Raw genomic sequence first — 19,423 nt, 5'->3', positions numbered from 1 at the left:
TCTGTCCCTCAAAATGGATGTGGGGGTCTGCAGGGGGACCTATTAGTATTGAAGTCCCGTTTATAATAAGGGGGCCCCTTATTACATACTTCCCCTTGTTACTCATTCATTTTTTTTTTAAATAATCTCTTTCCTATTAAATCCAATGTCAATGGCATTTTCCAGTTATTTAGAGCCAAGTCAATTACACCAGACCACGTTCACCCAAGACAATGACCATACTTGGCCTACAAAGGGCAATTATTACCCTGAAAATGGCAAATCATTACACTATGCAGCCAACACAATGATGGAGTGCCGGGGTCAGGTGTATGGAGCATAGAGCCCCTTATACAGTATTGCTGGTCAGGAGAAAGAAAACATTCCCCAGCCTGCCATGAAGAATACGTTCCATCATTGGTGTCAGAGGGAGGAAAATACTGAGGGTTCTGAGGGATGTAGAGGAGCTGAGGAACATCTCAGGAGGTACTGAGGCTGAATGACTTTAGGGCCCCTGAGGGGATAGTACAGCTAAAAGACTTTGGGCCCTTGATAGGATTGAAGAACTGTAGGGCTTTGAGGAAATAGGAGGCTCTAAGGCTCAGAGGGACTCTAGTGGAGGTGTCATGGTTCTATGATGGTCCTCCCTCCCCATTAGCATGTATTTTTTTTATAAAGACCTTACCGTACTGGCACCTGCAAGTGAAGGAAGTGTAGGTGGCCTTCACCTTCTCATTGTATTACTGCTCAAGTGATATGTTTTAGGATACCAAGTGGAATGAAGAAGGACAGTCCTTCATCCCTTGGTTGTCACTCGTATTTTGAGGAGGACTGTTTGTGCAGTATTGACTATTGTGTGGCCACAGTATCAGTAATATGCATATAGGGGTGCAGTGCAATACCTTCCCATTGCACAGGCTCTGGCAGTGCCCAGTCCTGAAATTCAGAGCCCCAAGAACCAATCACCACCCTTTACAATGTATTGGATGCTGCAGTGTACTTGGCAACCAAGAGAACACCCCCCCCCCTCTGCTGTCCTCCTCCTACCCACACTGGGCTTCAATTGGAGGGAAGAGAACAAACTCATCCCTGACTCCTCTCTACTCCACCAGCATCATCCTCCTGCTATCCAATCCAATCCCTTATTTTACTGCAGAGTGTGACATCACTCCTGTCAGTCAGCAGGCTGCCAGAAATTGGAGCCTTGCAGCCGGACTTTTGGCAATTATCCTGATTAGCCGGTAACTCCGGACAAACGTCAGCAATTTCCCCTTCTGTACATCATGATGACCCTCCCATGTCCTCAGAGCAATTATTCCCTGTCTGCTGATTTTTGATCCAGCAGGCACCTATTCCCCCTCACATCCACATCCTATTATTGTGTGACAAATACCATCCAAATAATTCTTACTTTCATTTCCCAAAGTTATCCGTCTACAAGGAGACCTGTTTAGATAAAATGACAGCTCCAATGAGGATGGAGGAGGACCGGAGTCACATGACTGAGAAGATACTAAACCTCACCCTGGAGATCATCTACCTGCTGATCGGAGAGGTGAGGAGGATTCTGGGAGGTCACATGACATCACTCTTATCTCTATTAATAATACACAGACCTGACCGGAGAGGTGAGGAGGATTCTGGGAGGTCACATGACATCACTCTTATCTCTATTAATAATACACAGACCTGACCGGAGAGGTGAGGAGGATTCTGGGAGGTCACATGACATCACTCTTATCTCTATTAATAATACACAGACCTGACCGGAGAGGTGAGGAGGATTCTGGGAGGTCACATGACATCACTCTTATCTCTATTAATAAAACACAGACCTGACCGGAGAGGTGAGGAGGATTCTGGGAGGTCACATGACATCACTCTTATCTCTATTAATAATACACAGACCTGACCGGAGAGGTGAGGAGGATTCTGGGAGGTCACATGACATCACTTGTATCTCTATTAATAATACAGACCTGACCGGAGAGGTGAGGAGGATTCTGGGAGGTCACATGACATCACTCTTATTTCTATTAATAATACACAGACCTGACCGGAGAGGTGAGGAGGATTCTGGGAGGTCACATGACATCACTCTTATCTCTATTAATAATACACAGACCTGACCAGAGAGGTGAGGAGGATTCTGGGATTCTAACATGATATTCCTATTGGTTCCTCACTACAGCGATTTCCTCTTATGAAGTCAGGTGATCATATGACCATCACAGTGCCTCCATGTGACTCCCTAAAACCTGAGAGACACAACATGGAGAAGATTCTAGAAGTCACCAAGAAGATGATGGAGCTGCTGACAGGAGAGGTGAGGAGGATTCTGGGACATTATCCAGTAACAGACAAGGGGTGTGTCTGGATGGTGACTGTATCATTGTGTGTGTCAGGTTCCTATAAGGTGTCAGGATGTCACTGTCTATTTCTCCATGGAGGAGTGGGAGTATTTAGAAGGACACAAGGATCTCTACAAGGACGTCGTGATGGAGAATCAGCCGCCCCTCACATCACCGGGTAAGAGGAGACTTTATTGTAAAGGAGAGAGCAGTACGGAGGCTCCACCTAGATCCCCCATCATCTGATAAACACAGAAACTGTGACAGGCCACCTGGCACCCCGACTGGGTGCTTCCCCCAAACAGTGCCTCCTGCACTCCAAACCCTTCCAGCAGACCGTTTGCTAATACCAGCCCTTTACCCCAAGCATCGTATGCAGATAAGATGTTAGGATAAAAATCAAAGAAATACATTTATTAAACAGAAATTCAGGTTTTTATACACGTCAAAAACAGGGGCAGTCCCCTCAGGAACAATAAAAACAAATTTCGCACATCGGGGTAAACATGCCACAATGGCTAGGTAACGAGGTAAAGTTGACACAAGACTAATTACATGCTGTAGGAATCTCCAGGAGGATTAGCAAACAGACAGAGACAATAGGCGACTCAATTAACAACGGGAATTCACACCTAGGAGGCACACAATGGTAGAAAGACACTTCACACCTAGACAGGATGGGCAAACACAGGTAAATATTATAACAGAAAACAGATTACACATACCGGCAAGAGACACCAGCCTCAGGTTGTTTTGAGCCGAATCTTCTACTTTGAGTCCAGGAGGGAGTTGAAGCAGTCAATGCTGGTTTGCGCTGTCTATACCCCAACAAAACGCAGAGGCCCCAAATCTGCATCCGGGTCCTCCAGATCTCAGACTCTGTGTGAATTGGGGAGACATGGACTTGATTTAGACGTATAACTGCTTCAGAGGTCCCCCAGGCACACACCTCCCAAAGAATATAGCCCCCTCCAAAGCCAGGGCCCGTAGTCAGTAGGCAAGACGCTATACTGCAGACCCCTCCAAAATCCCTTGTCATTGTTTGGTCTGTCACAGAAACAATGTATTCAGTCAGTGTGTGTGTTTCCTACAGATGGATCCAGTAAAGGGAACCCACCAGAGAGATGTCCCCGTCCTCTGTATTCCCGGAATTTCACACTGGATCGTCACACCAGCCCTCACCACTACAAGGTTGGTGGAACGTAGTATCAACAATATGGACTTGTGGGGAGGATGTGTGGATTTTTTTTGCTAATGTGATGTCACAATATTAAAGCTTATATCTTACAGATGATATTGTTGATCCTTCTCTTGGTTTAGAGTGAAGATCTGATAGATATAAAAGTTGAGGTTAAAGAAGAAGAAGAAGAAGAAGAGACGTATGTGAGGGATGATCAGCAGTCTGTGAAGGAGGATGGAATAATAGAGATAATTATAGAGGAGGACATGGCTACAAAGATCGGCACAGGTGGGTCATTGACAAACTATTATGATGCTGACTCCAATGAGCCGTCTCCGCTCCAACATTCGAAGTATACACTAGATGAGGGTCACACTGAGTAGTAAAAGCAACCTATAGTTTTATTCCATGAAAGAAAAGAGAGGTGGCTGCATCATACATAATGTCTAAACCCAACAAACCTCACTCCCCACACAGTTTCACCCTACTCAACCGAAGACCTCATACACACGACCGTTTTCCTAGACAGAATCCATCAAGAAACTTGGTGGCAGAGCTTTTTTGCAGAGGAAAACAGTCGTGTGTATGTTTTTCGTCGAGAAAACTGTCATGGAACTCGACGAGAAAAAGAAGAGAACAAGTTCTCCTTTTTCTCATCGGGAGTCTCAATTTTCTCGTCGGGCTGGTTTACGACGAGAAAAACGATCGTGTGTATGCTTAGAAACCCACGCATGCTCAGAATAAAGTATGAGATGGGAGCGCACCTTCGGTAAAAGTAGCGTTTGTAATGGAGATAGCACATTCGTCACACTGTAACATGCAGTAACATGAATATTAGCAAAAGCAGCCCCAAGGGTGGCGCCAGTGGAATCGAACTTCCCCTTTATAGTGCCGTTGTACAGATTTTGTCTTGACAGTGTGTACGTAAAGAAAGCTTGTCAAGATTCTCGACAAGCCTGACAAGGAACTCATCGAGGAAAACAATGTTTCATTTATGACGAGTAAATGACCAATGATGGTGATCTTCAGGATCAGTCCAGTCTTCATTTTGGTTGTTCTCCCCCATCCTCACTCTCTGACCTCTGGTGGGGCTCAGCCCCGCTGTTATTTATGACTAAATCATGGAGTGCGGGACTTCTTGTGTTGGGAAGATGGCAATGAGTGATAGAGGGGGTGGGGACACTCGTCCTATAATCTCCTCATCACTGTCACTCCTATAAAAGACAGTTCTCGTTGTTTCCTCACTCTCTGACTAAGGTCCATGAATAAAGAAATGATCTGGTAGGAGATCAGAGGACCCATTTACTAGTTACCTTGAGGGGGGAATTGTAAGATCCTCAGAGACAAAGCTGCCTGATGTGGGCGGAGTCCTGGGTTAGGGGAACCAATCAGCTCATGTCTAGTAATAATCTTTGTATTTCTATTTTAGTAGATGGATGGGAGATGAGGAAAACCTCAGAGGATTGTCTCACTTTGTCTCCAGACTGTAAAGTAGAAGATGAGGACATCACACAGTATAGTCCAGGAGAAAACCCGACTACCTCAAATGTCCATCCGGCACCACACAGTGTAGATGGATCATCGTATTCCTCTTATCCTGAGGAACCTCCGACTGTGCGGGACGGTGCCGGACCATCGTATTCCTCTTATCCTGAGGAACCTCAGACTGTGCGGGACGGTGCCGGACCATCGTATTCCTCTTATCCTGAGGAACCTCAGACTGTGAGGGACGGTGCCGGACCATCGTATTCCTCTTATCCTGAGGAACCTCAGACTGTGCGGGACAGGGCCGTCCTTCCAACAGAAAAGAGGTTTCCCTGTCCCGAGTGCGGGAAGACTTTCCGTTTTAAATCTGGTCTTTATGTGCATAAAAAATCACATACAGGTGAGAAGCCACATTCCTGCCCTGAGTGCGGGAAACGTTTTCTACATAAAGCGGATCTCACCAAACATCGAAGGTCTCATACTGGGGAAAAGCCGTATTCCTGCCTTGAGTGCGGGAAATGCTTTTCCGAGTCGTCCCATCTTTACAGACATCAAAGATCTCACACGGGGGAAAAGCCATTTGCCTGCCTTGAGTGCGGGAAATGTTTTGTACGTAATGCAAAACTTGTCGCACATCAAATGTCTCACATGGGAGTGAAGCCGCATTCCTGTCCTGAGTGCGGGAAATCTTTCTCGGATAAGTCCAAACTTTACAGACACCAGAAATCGCACACGGGTGAGAAACCATATTCCTGTCCCGATTGCGGAAAATGTTTTTTGGAGAAGTCCAATCTTTGTACACATCAGAGATTGCACACGGGTGAGAAGCCGTATTCCTGTCCCGAGTGCGGGAAATGTTTTTTTAATAAACATGCCCTGGAAAAACATCAGAGGTCACACACAGGTGAGAAGCCATATGTTTGTCCTGACTGCGGGAAAAGTTTTTCAGAGAATTTCCTTTTTTGCAATCATCGGAAATTGCACACAGGTGAAAAGTCGCATTCCTGTCATCAGTGTGGGAAATGTTTTGTTCATAAATCTGCACTGGACATACATCAGAGATCACACACGGGGGAGAAGCCGTTTTCCTGTCCTGAGTGCGGGAAATGTTTTTCAGACAAGTCCTATCTTTACAGACATCAGAGATCTCACACGGGGGAGAAGCCGTATTCCTGTAATGAGTGCGGGAAAAGTTTTTCAGAGAGGTCCAATCTTTACAGACATCAGAGAATACACACGGGGATACAAACCATAGTCCTGCCCTGAGTGCGGGAAATTTTTTTCACAGAAGTTTTGTCTTACTCCAGAGATCACTCGAAGTGTATTCGATTTCCAAGTGCAGGAAATGTCTGCTATATGAATCGTATTCTGCCGTACATCAGAGATCCCACACTGGGAGGAAGCCCACCTTGATATTCACCTCAGAAAATATGGGGTTGATCTTCATCATGTAAGAAACAGTTCATAAGTAGATTAGATTTCTCCAAGGACATGCATGTGGTTTTGTACCGTGTCGGCCATTGGTAGTAGTAGAAAAATAAAAATGGTGTCATTACCTCTCATTGGTTGAGTACATTTTATTGTATGGAGACTTAGAGGTCTGCTATTCTCTTGTAAGAGGTCTGTTTTCTCAAGTCGTCCTCAGGGAGGGACGAAACACGTTAATCCCACCACTTAAAAGGCAACCCTCTAGGCCTTTTAAAATAAAAATTGAGTCATTACCTCTCATTGGCTGAGTACATTTTGTTGTATGTAGACTTATAGGTCTATTATTCTCTTGCAAGAGGTCTGTTTTTTCAAGTCGTCTTCCAGGACGAAACGCGCAAACCCCACCACTTAAAAGGCGGTCCTCTAGGCCTTTTAAAATAAAATATTTAGTCATTACCTCTCATTGGCTGAGTACATTTTGTGGTGTAAACTTTCTGCTGCAAACGTTAGAAATGTCCTATCTGTTTATCTACACATGGTGTGCTGGTGATATCTTGGCTTGGACAACCTGTGGTGACACCATCCCCCATATCAGTCCTGTGATGAGGTCCATCACCAACCCAACTCAAATTGTGTAAATCTTGTACTCGTAATCCCTATTATCTGAGTCTCCTCTGAGGTCCAGCATCAACCAAGCTCCTTGACAATGATTAATTTCACTCTTTAATAAATGAACCCCAATAGCATAAAGAGTGCCCATAAGATATGTCAACCAATGGCTTGAGTTGGAAAGGTTCCTTAAGGTAAGGTTCAGTCCTGTAATGAGGTCCATCAGCACAGAAGAAACGAAGGCCAAAGTGTGCCGCATCGGTTGAAGGTCCTGACTTTTTAGCATCCATCTCCTGCTGAATTGTCCAAGGCGGCCACCTCTTCTGCCTACCCCTTAGTCCAGCCCTGGTTCATGTGATAGTAAGCTAAGAGACTTTAGTCACCAACAAAAATTGTGTAAGTCTTGTACTCGCAATCTCTATTCTCCGAGTCTCCTCTGAGGTCCAGCATCAACCAAGCTCCTTGACAATGATTCATTCCACTCTTTAGTAAGTGAACCCCAATAGCGTAAAGAGTGCCCATAAGATAGGTCAACCAATGGCTTGACTTGGAAAGGTTCCTTAAGGTAAGGTTTAGTCCTGTGCAGGGGCGAACTGACCCATCAGGGGCCCGGGACCAATGAGAGGCTCTTCTGCTGAATTGTCGAAAGCGACCATCTCTTCTACCTACCCCTTAGTCCAGCCCTGGTTTGTGTCATAGTGAGCTAGGAGACTTTAGTCACCAACAAAAATTGTGTTGGTCTTGTACACGCAATCTTAATTCTCTGAGTCTCCTCAGCATCAACCAAGCTCCTTGACAATGATTCATTCCACTCTTTAGTAAATTTACCCCAATAGCTCTATTGAAAAGCCTGTGGTGTGCATAACACAACCCAAAAACTTCACCCGGTGCAGGAAAAAATGTGCACACACATAAAGAGTGAAACACAAAAAAACTGTGACGGGGGCTGTGTCAAATGGTCCTCCGAAAAGGACCCAACCCTGATCCCCCGGGGCGTTAGGCTCCTGGCAGGGACTAGAGTAATCTGTGGTCCGTGCAGCCGAAGCCGACACGGACCCAACTTCCTTGGAGGATCTGCCGAAACAGAACCCTCCTCGGTGCGGCTCCCCCGAAGGGAGACCCCATGAGAGCAGGCAAACTAAGCCAGAAGGCCATGTCCACCTACTCCCAAGACGTTCAGGGCTGGCCCGAGGACCCGCACCCTACTAATCACACATAAAGTGCAAGTGCACCAACAAAAAGAAGACGTAACGTGACAAAAGGGGAAAAATAAAAAAGAAAGTGGGGGAAAAGGAAGGTGGGAGAGGTGAGTGGAAAGTGGCCACCGTGCAATACGATGGCCGGCCCTCCGGCCATGAACAAAAATTCCCCTGGTCCTATTTACCCCAATAGCGTAAAGAGTGCCCATAAGATGTGTCAACCAATGGCTTAAGTTGGTAAGGTTCAGTCCTGTGATAAGGCCTTCAGCACAGAAGGTAAGAAGGCCAATGTGTGCCGCATCAGTTGAAGTTCCTGCCATTTTTCATCTGTCTCCTGCTGAGTTGTCGAAGGCAGCCACCTCTTCCACCTACCCCTTGGCCTAGCCCAGTAGCCCTGGTTCATGTCATGGTGAGCTAACAGGCTTTAGTCACTGTGATACATGTGCCTATATGTCTCAGTTTACTGCTCCCTGCTAGCCAGGTTATTGATGTGCTAATGTCCCCTCACTATTTCTAAAGGTTAATTGATCTATTGTGTTGTGTGAAGGAGAGCTGGGTTTAAGTGGCTTGTGTTAATTATTCTGATTGCTTCATTGTGGTAATTATCTCTCTATATGCGGGGTCGAGCGGTCTGGTTGATGTATTCAGTACAGCTAGTGCTCAGCGTCATTGATGTCATTGTCTAAAGAAAATGTGTTTTCAGCATCGGCCCCGTCGTGTCTGCCTATAATCTGTATGGAAGCCCCAGTGTGAGGGGGGCGGAGATTTGTCATTGTAACAGTTTTGGAAATGACATATAAGCTGTGTGTCATAACATTAAAGGCTGTGTTGTTCAAGCAGTAAGCTGGTCTCATGTGTGGCTTTCTGGGCGATTCCAGGGATATCCCTCCTCGTGGAATATTGGGGTGATTTTCGTTATGGGAAGAAGGGAACGTTGACGGGGATATCATACCGATACCGTCACAATTGGTTGGCAGCAGCGGGATCTTCCCTTCTACTCTCCTTTACACCCGGATTCCAAGCAGACACTGGAAGAACTACTGGAAGTTCGTGGAAGGATTGCTAGCAACAAAACCAAGCGGGTCATCATAGCAGAATCAATGGAGCTAGACCAGGAGGACGGGATTGCAGCAACGCCAGCAGTACAAGAGATGGAGACACCAGTGATTCAGGAGGAGGAATCGCCAGCCAACAAGCTAATGAGAGAGAAGCTAGCGTGGTTCGGCCCGAACCCAACGCCAGATGTGGTACTGAAAGTGATGGACCTGTTAGTAAACGCAGAACTACAGAAGGCTAAAGAAATAAGAGACGCAGAGCTACAGAAGGCTAAAGAAATAAGGGACGCAGAACTACAGGAGGATAAAGAAATAAGGGACGCAGAACTACAGAAGGATAAACAAATAAGGGACGCAGAGCTACAGAAGGATAAACAAATAAGAGACGCAGAGCTACAGTTAAAACTGGCAGCAGTCCAACAAGCAGCCGCACCTTCTCCGAACAGTGAGTACAGCACAGCAGACGCAAGGAAGATTCCGTTTAGCGCTTTTAAAGCTTTTGATGAAAAGGACTGTGAGATTGATGACTTCCTGGCGGATTTTGAGCGACAATGTAACCTGCACCGAATAGCTAGAGGAGACTGGGTTGCAATATTGTCAGGCAAACTGTCAGGCAAAGCTTCTGATGCTTTCCGGACCGTGCCAGATCAGGATATTCATAGCTACGCCCGGGTTAAAGAAGTGCTCCTAGCTCGTTATGCAGTAACCCCAGAGTCCCACCGACAGAAGTTCAGGGACTCACGCAAAACCACGAAAGACTCTTATGCGGAATGGGCATGCCAATTGTCCCGGTCGGCCTCTAACTGGGCTAACAGCAGCCAGGCCACCACCGCAGAGGACATTTTGCAACTAATGCTCCTGGAGCAATTTTACAATCACATCCAGACGGACGTCAAGGATTGGGTGAGAGATCGCAGGCCCATGACTCTACCAGAGGCCGTGAAGTTGGCGGATGAATATGCAGATACTCGCAAGACGAACCAGGTCACACCACAGGAACAACCTCCACCACAAACGGTGCCCTCACACCCACCAACCGCTAGATACCAACCTCCTAACAGACCGGTGACATCTAGCCCTCGCTATCATCGCCAGGAGGGCAACGAAAAACGCTGCTTCCGGTGCAAACAGCTGGGTCACTTCAAGCAGAATTGCCCCATGAATGACAACACCAGGTCGAATTGGTCTCAACCTGGGTACCGCCCACCAGCAGCAGCCCATTGTGTAGACTCGGCTTGGGATCCAAAGGAGCTGGGTCAGGAAGAACCATTGGGCACCCCTTACGAAGCCCTCATGGTACAATCTGTTATTACGGACAACAGGGAACACCATTGTCAGCTGGTCATGGGCGACAGCCCTGAGCCGGAGGGGCCCTGGAGGGAGCTGGGCAGAAAGAGGCACCGCCGGCCACCCTTCAAGAAGAAGAGGTCCTGGAAGCCGTATAACAAGCTGACCTGGGAGGAGAAGAAGCGACTGGAGGAGAGGGAGTCGCAGCGGGCGTCCCAGATGCGTGCCGAGATGTTCGCCAAGGGCCCACCGGTGGCCCCTTACACCACCACCCAGTTCCTGATGATAAAGGACCACGTGGAGAGCCTGCAGGACATGAGCAAGCAGGAGCTGATCCGTGAGTACATAGAGCTGGAGGAGTGCATAAGCCGCATGGAGGAGGAGAACAACCACCTGAGGTCACAGCAGCATGAACTGGAGATGGAGCTGGAGAAGCTCCAAGAGGAGAACCGGCGGCTGCGGAGGGAGCAGGGGGTGGCTGACCTTATGGGGCTCTGATTCCCCCCCCCCCCAGACTCTGAGCACCAGTGCTACAGCATTTCAACAAATATAACTTTTTCTTTTTATGAATCTCCTGGGATTGTCACTTCAGAGCCATAACCTGCCCCCTCCCATAGCGGGACACCTAGACGGCGGTGCACAGACCCATTCGCTGTCTTCACACTGACTTCTGGTGACTTTGCAGATCGCACAAAGACTTGGGGACTGACCGGCGTGTGATCTGACGACCCGGTGACATACCTGAGTCTGAAGCAGTTGCCAAGGGAGGTCAGTCATGCCAAACGGAGTTAACCTCTGACTAATAGCTCTGAACCCGTCAACCCTACTGGACCAGGGAAGGTCCAACCGGGTTTTCCGGAGCAGGGAGCAAAAGGGGGGCCATTGTGATACATGTGCCTATATGTCTCAGTTTACTGCTCCCTGCTAGCCAGGTTATTGATGTGCTAATGTCCCCTCACTATTTCTAAAGGTTAATTGATCTATTGTGTTGTGTGAAGGAGAGCTGGGTTTAAGTGGCTTGTGTTAATTATTCTGATTGCTTCATTGTGGTAATTATCTCTCTATATGCGGGGTCGAGCGGTCTGGTTGATGTATTCAGTACAGCTAGTGCTCAGCGTCATTGATGTCATTGTCTAAAGAAAATGTGTTTTCAGCATCGGCCCCGTCGTGTCTGCCTATAATCTGTATGGAAGCCCCAGTGTGAGGGGGGCGGAGATTTGTCATTGTAACAGTTTTGGAAATGACATATAAGCTGTGTGTCATAACATTAAAGGCTGTGTTGTTCAAGCAGTAAGCTGGTCTCATGTGTGGCTTTCTGGGCGATTCCAGGGATATCCCTCCTCGTGGAATATTGGGGTGATTTTCATTATGGGAAGAAGGGAACGTTGACGGGGATATCATACCGATACCGTCACAGTCACCAACATAAATTGTGTAAGTCTTGTACTCACGATCCCTATTCTCTGAGGTCCAGGATCAACCAAGCTCCTTCACAATGATTCATTCAACTCTTTAGTAAGTTAACTCCAATAGCATAAATAGTGCCCATAAGATAAGTCAACCAATGGTTTGAGTTGGAACCTGCACACCACACTGCCATACATTGCACAAGTGTTTGAGGGGCACTTACCATATGGCACTTTGGTCACGATCTCCACAACACACTTTTTAACACCTGCCTCTAGGGCCGAGCCTTTTGGCTAGGACCAGGGGAATTTTTGTTTCCTGGCCGGAGGGCCGGCCATCGTTTTGCACGATGGTCACTTTCCACTCACCTCTCCCACCTTCCTTCTCCCCCCACTTTATTTTTTTATTTTACCCCCTTGTTTGTCACTTTATGTCTTTTTCTGTTGGTGCACTTTTTGTACACCTTTGTGCGTGATTAGTAGGGTGCTGGTCCTCGGGCCTGCTCTGAACGTCTTGGGAGTAGGTGGACATGCCCTTTTGCTCTCATGGGGTCTCCCTTCGGGGAAGCCTCACCGAGGAGGGTTTTGTTTCGGGAGACCCTCTAAGGAAGTTGGGTCCATGTCGGCTTCGGCTGCACGGACCACAGATTACTCGAGTCCCTGCCAGGAGCCTATTTGACGATGCACCCATCACAGTTTTTTGTGTATCACTCTTTATGTGTGTACACATTTTTTCCTGCACCGGGTGAAGTTTTTTGGGTTGTGTTATGCACGCCACAGGCTTTTCAATAGAAAAAAAAATGTAGATGAGTCATCTTACAGACTGGGGCAGTCATGGATCCCCAGAGGGGAGATTCCTCCACACACGTGAGGTCATGATGGGTAGAATATGGATTCCAAACCTTTCTACAGGTATTCCTGTTGGGTTGTTTCTGTGCCTACAAAATCTTCGAGAAAATGTGTAGACGTGTCAACCTTACAGATTGTTCAGATCCTCAGATAAGAAGTTTCTCACACATGATGTTTTTCTCAAGTTTCTCACACATGATGAGCAGAACATGGACTCTAATGCCTTGTACACACCACCGAGAACCGGCTCGGTCACTTTTCTCCTGTACACACGGCCGGTTTTCCTGGCAGGAAAACTGCCAGGAGAGCTTTGGTCGGGAAAACCATCCGTGTGTATGCTCCACCGCAGTGTTTCCCTATAGGAAAACTGCGAGAAAAAAAACACTGCTATGAAGCATACACACGGCCGGTTTTCCTGGGCCAAAAGAAAGCATGGTAGTTTTCCCGACAGGAATACCGATCGTGTGTACGAGGCATCAGCCTTTCTCCGTGTGTCTCTGTTGGGTTTTCTCTATCCTAATCAAGTTGTTTTTTTTTCTTAAAAGCCTATGGCGTGTGAACACACCCAAAAAACTCCACCCAGTGCAGAACAAATGTGCACACACATAAAGAGTGTTCACAAAAACATGCAGACGGGGGCAACGTCAAGTGGTCCTCCTGTGAAGAAAGGACCCAAAACCCTGATCCCCCGGGCATTAGGCTCCAGACGGGGACTGAGGTACTGTGGTCCGAGCAACCGAAGCCGACACGGACCCAACTTCCTCGGAGGGACTGCCGAAACAGAACCCTCCCAGTACTAGGTGGGGCTCCCCCGAAGGGAGAGCCCATGAGAGCAGGCGAACTAAGCCAGAAGGCCATGTCCACCCACTCCCAAGACGTTCAGGGCTGGTCCGAGGACCGGCACCCTACTGATTACACAGTGACACAAAACGTGCACAACAAAAAAAGTGACAAACATAGGCAATAAATAAAATAAAGTGAGGGAAGGGATAGTGGAGAGGAGAGTGAAGAAGTGGTCATTGTGGTGAACAATGACCAGGCCCTCCGGCCAGGAATAAAAAATTCCTCCGGTCCTAGCCAAAAGGCCCGGCCCAGGAGGCAGGTGCTAAAAAAAAGCGTGTATCTGGTGCAGTGACCGTGGTATCCTTGAATCAAAGTGTCCCTCACACAGTGATTCTCAGATACCCCTGGACTGCCACTCCAGGGGCACATGCACCATAGGCTTTTCGTTCCATATCCATCAAGGTTTTATTGGGGAGAACTGCCGCTCCAGTTAGCAGCCTCCGCCAATACTAGCCTTTCCAGACCCCCCATCAACCCAGCGGATTTGCATGGTCCTACCCCGTCACATCCCAGGGTATTACCAGCTCCTCCAACCAGATCGCCGACAGAGATAGCACTTACACCAGCCGGCCAGAAGGCCAGACTAGAACTCGGCAAAAAGACCAGACCAAGTGCAGCCACCCATCCTCACCAGAAGCACCCTTCCAGATGGCTCAGACTTGACTAGTGGCCTGCCCCCAGTACTGTCGGGTAGCCCGGCATAGCCCCTGCTGAAACCACCCTTCCAGGTGCTATTACGTTATTGGAGTGCATCCACCCTCCCAACGGAGGTGCTTCAGCACTCCTCTAACAACTGATAAGAACAGATACTACACTTGATCTTAGCCAAAAGGCCGAGAAGCGATTGAGGGACCCATTGTCCTTGTACAGACTCTGCTTAATACGAGTGCCACTCTTCTTGGTTTTAAATCCATATTCCTCCTCTCCTGTGGCCACTTGTAATAGCTTGTTGAGAGGCCGGGCAATCTTGGCAAAGTTGGCCACAAACCGTCGATAGTAGGAACAGAATCCCAGGAAAGATCTTAATTCGGTTACAGTCCTTGGCCTGGGTCAGGTGGTAACAGCCTCCAGCTTCTACGGGTCTGTGGCAGTCCCTCCGGCAGAGACAACATGACCCAAATAGATGACTGATGGCATTTTTCTAATAACAGTTTCAGTCCTTCTTCATGGAGGCAAGAGAATACCTCTTCTAGCGTTCTACCGAATACAATGATGTTGTCCAAATACACCAACATCTCCACAAGGTTCATTTCTCTTACAGGTTCTTTCCATCACCTGTTGAAAGGTCACAGGGGCCCCTGACAAACCCTGAGGCATTCGGCTGAACTCATAGAATCCTAAAGGGCAGATGAATGCTGTCTTCTCTTGGTCTTCTGGGTGCATGGGGATCTGATAATACCCGCTCTTCAAATCAAGCACACTAAACCACTTGGCTCCAGTAAGGCACTGTAAGGTATCTTCAATGCGGGGTGTGGTGTACTGGTCCGGGATGGTGTGCTGGTTCAAAGTCCGGTAGTTGATACACATGCATAGTGACCCATTCTTCTTCCTCATTACTATGATGGGAGATGCATAAGGACTCCAGGATTCCTGAATAACTCCTGACCTCTTTAACTCCGCCAACTGCTCTCGTAAGTCTTCCAAATCACTGAAAGGTGTTCTTCTGGCCCGCTCTTGGAAAGGTTTGTCTTTCTGCAGCCGGATCCTATGTTGAGCACTCCTTGATCCCACATAAAAATCATCCTTGGAAAAGATCTTCTCCCATTTCATCAATTGAGACCTCATCCTTTTCTGCCAAGCAGGGGATAGGACTTCTGCACTTCACTGGAACTCCGTCTGCAACCGCTGACCATTCTTCAAGTCGTTGGCTTCTTCAGGGAATACAAGAGTGGCTGCACTCACCTGTCCCACCAGCATACAGGGCCCCCAGCATAATTGGTTGATCAGTCGCATTCCTCAAGCTGATAGGCACTCTTCTTCCCGTTCTGTGCCGGGTGGGAACCAGCTCAGGGATCAAATTAACTCACCAGTTAAATCAATTTATGTATTTTACAAACTCATTTATCTCCTAAGACAGATGATGTCCACCATCATAGGGTATCATCGCTGGTCTGAAGGTGTGTCCAGATCTGCTAAGTAGCTTCTGCCCTTACACTGTGTGTTTCCTCAATTTGGAAATCATTGAGAGCAGTCAAGAACTGCCTCATCTACTTGGGTAGTTGGTTAGCAGATGAATTCAGTATGATAAATTGGAAGGCTGCGGTCCCTCTGTGCTCCACAAGATGGTGGTCTCACTTATCCAGAAAAGAAGTCTCTGTGGAAGACAGGAAGTGATGTCAGGTACAGACAGGAAGTGATGTCAGGTACACAAGGAACTTCCGGGTGAGAGTTGAGTCGGGAGGAAGTAGTGAGGAGACATTGCTGGAACTGGCAGCTGAGGAGGTAATAAGATCTTATTTTCTATTTACACCCAGTAACCCCGTCATGTCCGTCCTCTTCCTCCATAGTCACTGTGACGTCTTTTATCTCCAGCAGATGATAATACACATATTTATATTTAGAATAACGGAGGAGTATTTTTCCCCCTTTGTTTCTAGTCACAATAAAGACATACAAATCCAAAGTCACATCTACAATAGACCCTCCCATCACTTGCACCCAATGAAAGCGGTATAATCCGTCGGTATAAACTGATGAGGTGGAAAAGGTGACGTATCTTCAAAATTTAAGATGTTTCTGGCCCCGTAAGTGACCCTGAATGTTAATTTTTACATAATGATCCCAGTCTCCGAAATGTGATCAGTAGAGTCTCTGGAGTATAGGGAGATCACACAGGCCTCATACACAAGGTCACTTTGAGGCATCCAACATAAATTGTGGAACCCCAAAAATCATGGCAAACATTTAATAATCCAGATTAGAAATGTTCCCACTACGCCGTCCCTGTCCTCGAGATCCCAGTTACCGGTGGACATTGTCCTGGGCAGGGACCCCAAAAGGCTGATCTCCCAGTTCTATGCCTATCTTCTGGTGCCCTCGGCTACCACCACCACTGAAATCCCGCTGGGAGCCTGATTTGGGCGACGTGTCGGCTGAAGACTGGGAGGAGGCTCTCGCCAACTGTAGAATCGTTTCCCCTAAGCTCTCTGATCGCCTCACCCACCTATATATACTTCATCGATCATACCTGACGCCCTACCGCATCTCTAAATACAAAATACAGACTTGGACTTAGCCCCAACTGCCCCGGCTGTGACCATCCTAACGCCACCTTGTACCATCTTCTCTGGACATGTCCTTGCATACAGGGGTTCTGGACCCAGGTGGTCCGGTTCCTCCACGACCGCATGGGCTCCCAGCTGTCCCTCTGCCCTCACCAATGTGTGTTGGGGCTTCTCTTGCTTTCCAAGGCCGAAAAGTACCTGAATATATTTCTGCAAAAAACATTATTTCTTGCCAGGCTTCAAATAGCCAAGACATGGATGAGGGGATCCCCTCCTACACTACATCAGTGTATCAGAGCTGTCAATAACACACTTCATTTCAAAAAAATGCTCCATAGGGGATGCCCAGGCAAATACCATAACATTTAGGATAGATGGCTGGGGGACGCCTCCACCTGTGACGCAGAAGACTAGCCATGCTCCTTTCTCCTTTCTGGTAACCCTGCAGGCTCCCCATGGGGCACCCTCACTGATCCCACACTGCTCTGTCCCCCCTCCAAACTGTACTATGCATGCACCTGTACTGCTTTTTGCCATGCCTGTATGTATATTAATGGGATTAATTCGCAAATGTAGTGCCTGTTGCACTAGTTACCTGTATGTCCATGTACTTTCTATGCTCAATAAACGTTGTTTTGATTAAAAAAAAGAAATGTTCCCACTGGTGGCCATACTTCTAAAGTACATATATTCATATTATTTCCTGATATCTTCACCCTAATATTGTACAACCAATGCCAATCTAGATTATTTCCTGTTATTAATCTTATCTGTCTACAGGGAAACCTTCCTAGATGACAGCAGGAATGAGGATGGAGGAGGACCGGAGTCACATGACTGAGAAGATACTAAACCTCACTCTGGAGATCATCTACCTGCTGACCGGAGAGGTGAGGAGGATTCTGGGAGGTCACATGACATCACTCTTATCTCTATTAATAAAACAGACCTGACCGGAGAGGTGAGGAGGATTCTGGGAGGTCACATGACATCACTCTGATCTCTATTAATAATACAGACCTGACCGGAGAGGTGAGGAGGATTCTGGGAGGTCACATGACATCACTCTTATCTCTATTAATAAAACAGACCTGACCGGAGAGGTGAGGAGAATTCTGGGAGGTCACATGACATCACTCTTATCTCTATTAATAAAACACAGACCTGACCGGAGAGGTGAGGAGGATTCTGGGAGGTCACATGACATCACTCTTATCTCTATTAATAATATACAGACCTGACCAGAGAGGTGAGGAGGATTCTGGGAGGTTACATGACATCACTCTTATCTCTATTAATAATACACAGACCTGACCGGAGAGGTGAGGAGGATTCTGGGAGGTCACATGACATCACTCTTATCTCTATTAATAATACACAGACCTGACCGGAGAGGTGAGGAGGATTCTGGGAGGTCACATGACATCACTCTTATCTCTATTAATAATACACAGACCTGACCGGAGAGGTGAGGAGGATTCTGGGAGGTCACATGACATCACTCTTATCTCTATTAATAATACACAGACCTGACCAGAGAGGTGAGGAGGATTCTGGGAGGTCACATGACATCACTCTTATATCTATTAATAATACACAGACCTGACCAGAGAGGTGAGGAGGATTCTGGGAGGTCACATGACATCACTCTTATCTCTAATAATAATACACAGACCTGACCGGAGAGGTGAGGAGGATTCTGGGAGGTCACATGACATCACTCTTATCTCTATTAATAAAACACAGACCTGACCGGAGAGGTGAGGAGGATTCTGGGATTCTAACATGATATTCTTATTGGTTCCCCAATACAGAGATTTCCTCTTGTGAAGTCAGGTGATCACATGACCATCACAGTGCCTCCATGTGACTCCCTAAAACCCGAGAGACACAACATGGAGAATATTCTAGAAGTCACCAAGAAGATGATGGAGCTGCTGACAGGAGAGGTGAGGAGGATTCTGGGACATTATCCAGTAACAGACAAGGGGTGTGTCTGGATGGTGACTGTATCATTGTGTGTGTCAGGTTCCTATAAGGTGTCAGGATGTCACTGTCTATTTCTCCATGGAGGAGTGGGAGTATTTAGAAGGACACAAGGATCTCTACAAGGACGTCATGATGGACAATCAGCCGCCCCTCACATCACCGGGTAAGAGGAGACTTTATTGTAAAGGAGAGAGCAGTACGGAGGCCCCACCTAGATCCCCCATCATCTGATAAACACATAGAAACAATGTATTCAGTCAGTGTGTGTGTTTCCTACAGATGGATCCAGTAATGGGAACCCACCAGAGAGATGTCCCCGTCCTCTGTATTCCCGGGATTCCACACAGGTCGATATTAATGACGAAATAAAAGAGGAGGAGGATGAGGATATGGGGGAGTCAGAGTTTCCAAAGGAACACAAAGATCTGTACCAGGACACCATGGTGGATACATCCAGTAACAGAAACCCACCAGAGAGATGTCCCCGTCCTCTGTATTCCCGGGATTCCACACAGGAAGGTCACACCATCCCCCACCAT

General features: G+C 47.3%; 1 protein-coding gene and 1 pseudogene across 1 annotated transcript; one reads left to right on the top strand and one right to left on the bottom strand.

The window, feature by feature from the left end:
- Nucleotides 1-3,776: 3,776 nt before the first annotated feature.
- On the top strand, nt 3,777-6,557 carry LOC120910653 (gastrula zinc finger protein XlCGF17.1-like). The gene is made up of 2 exons (XM_040322408.1): nt 3,777-3,798; nt 5,243-6,557. Exons 1-2 carry the CDS (start codon nt 3,777-3,779, stop codon nt 6,259-6,261), a joined length of 1,041 nt encoding a protein of 346 aa, XP_040178342.1. The 3' UTR covers nt 6,262-6,557.
- A 7,856-nt stretch (nt 6,558-14,413) lies between these two features.
- Nucleotides 14,414-14,516, bottom strand: LOC120912502 (annotated as a pseudogene).
- Nucleotides 14,517-19,423: the final 4,907 nt, after the last annotated feature.

The sequence above is a fragment of the Rana temporaria genome, chromosome 8, assembly GCF_905171775.1.
Source record: "Rana temporaria chromosome 8, aRanTem1.1, whole genome shotgun sequence".
In the NCBI taxonomy this organism is placed as follows: domain Eukaryota; kingdom Metazoa; phylum Chordata; class Amphibia; order Anura; family Ranidae; genus Rana; species Rana temporaria.
The sequence above is the reverse complement of the archived record's forward strand: the minus strand, read 5'-3'. Positions and strand labels throughout refer to the sequence as shown.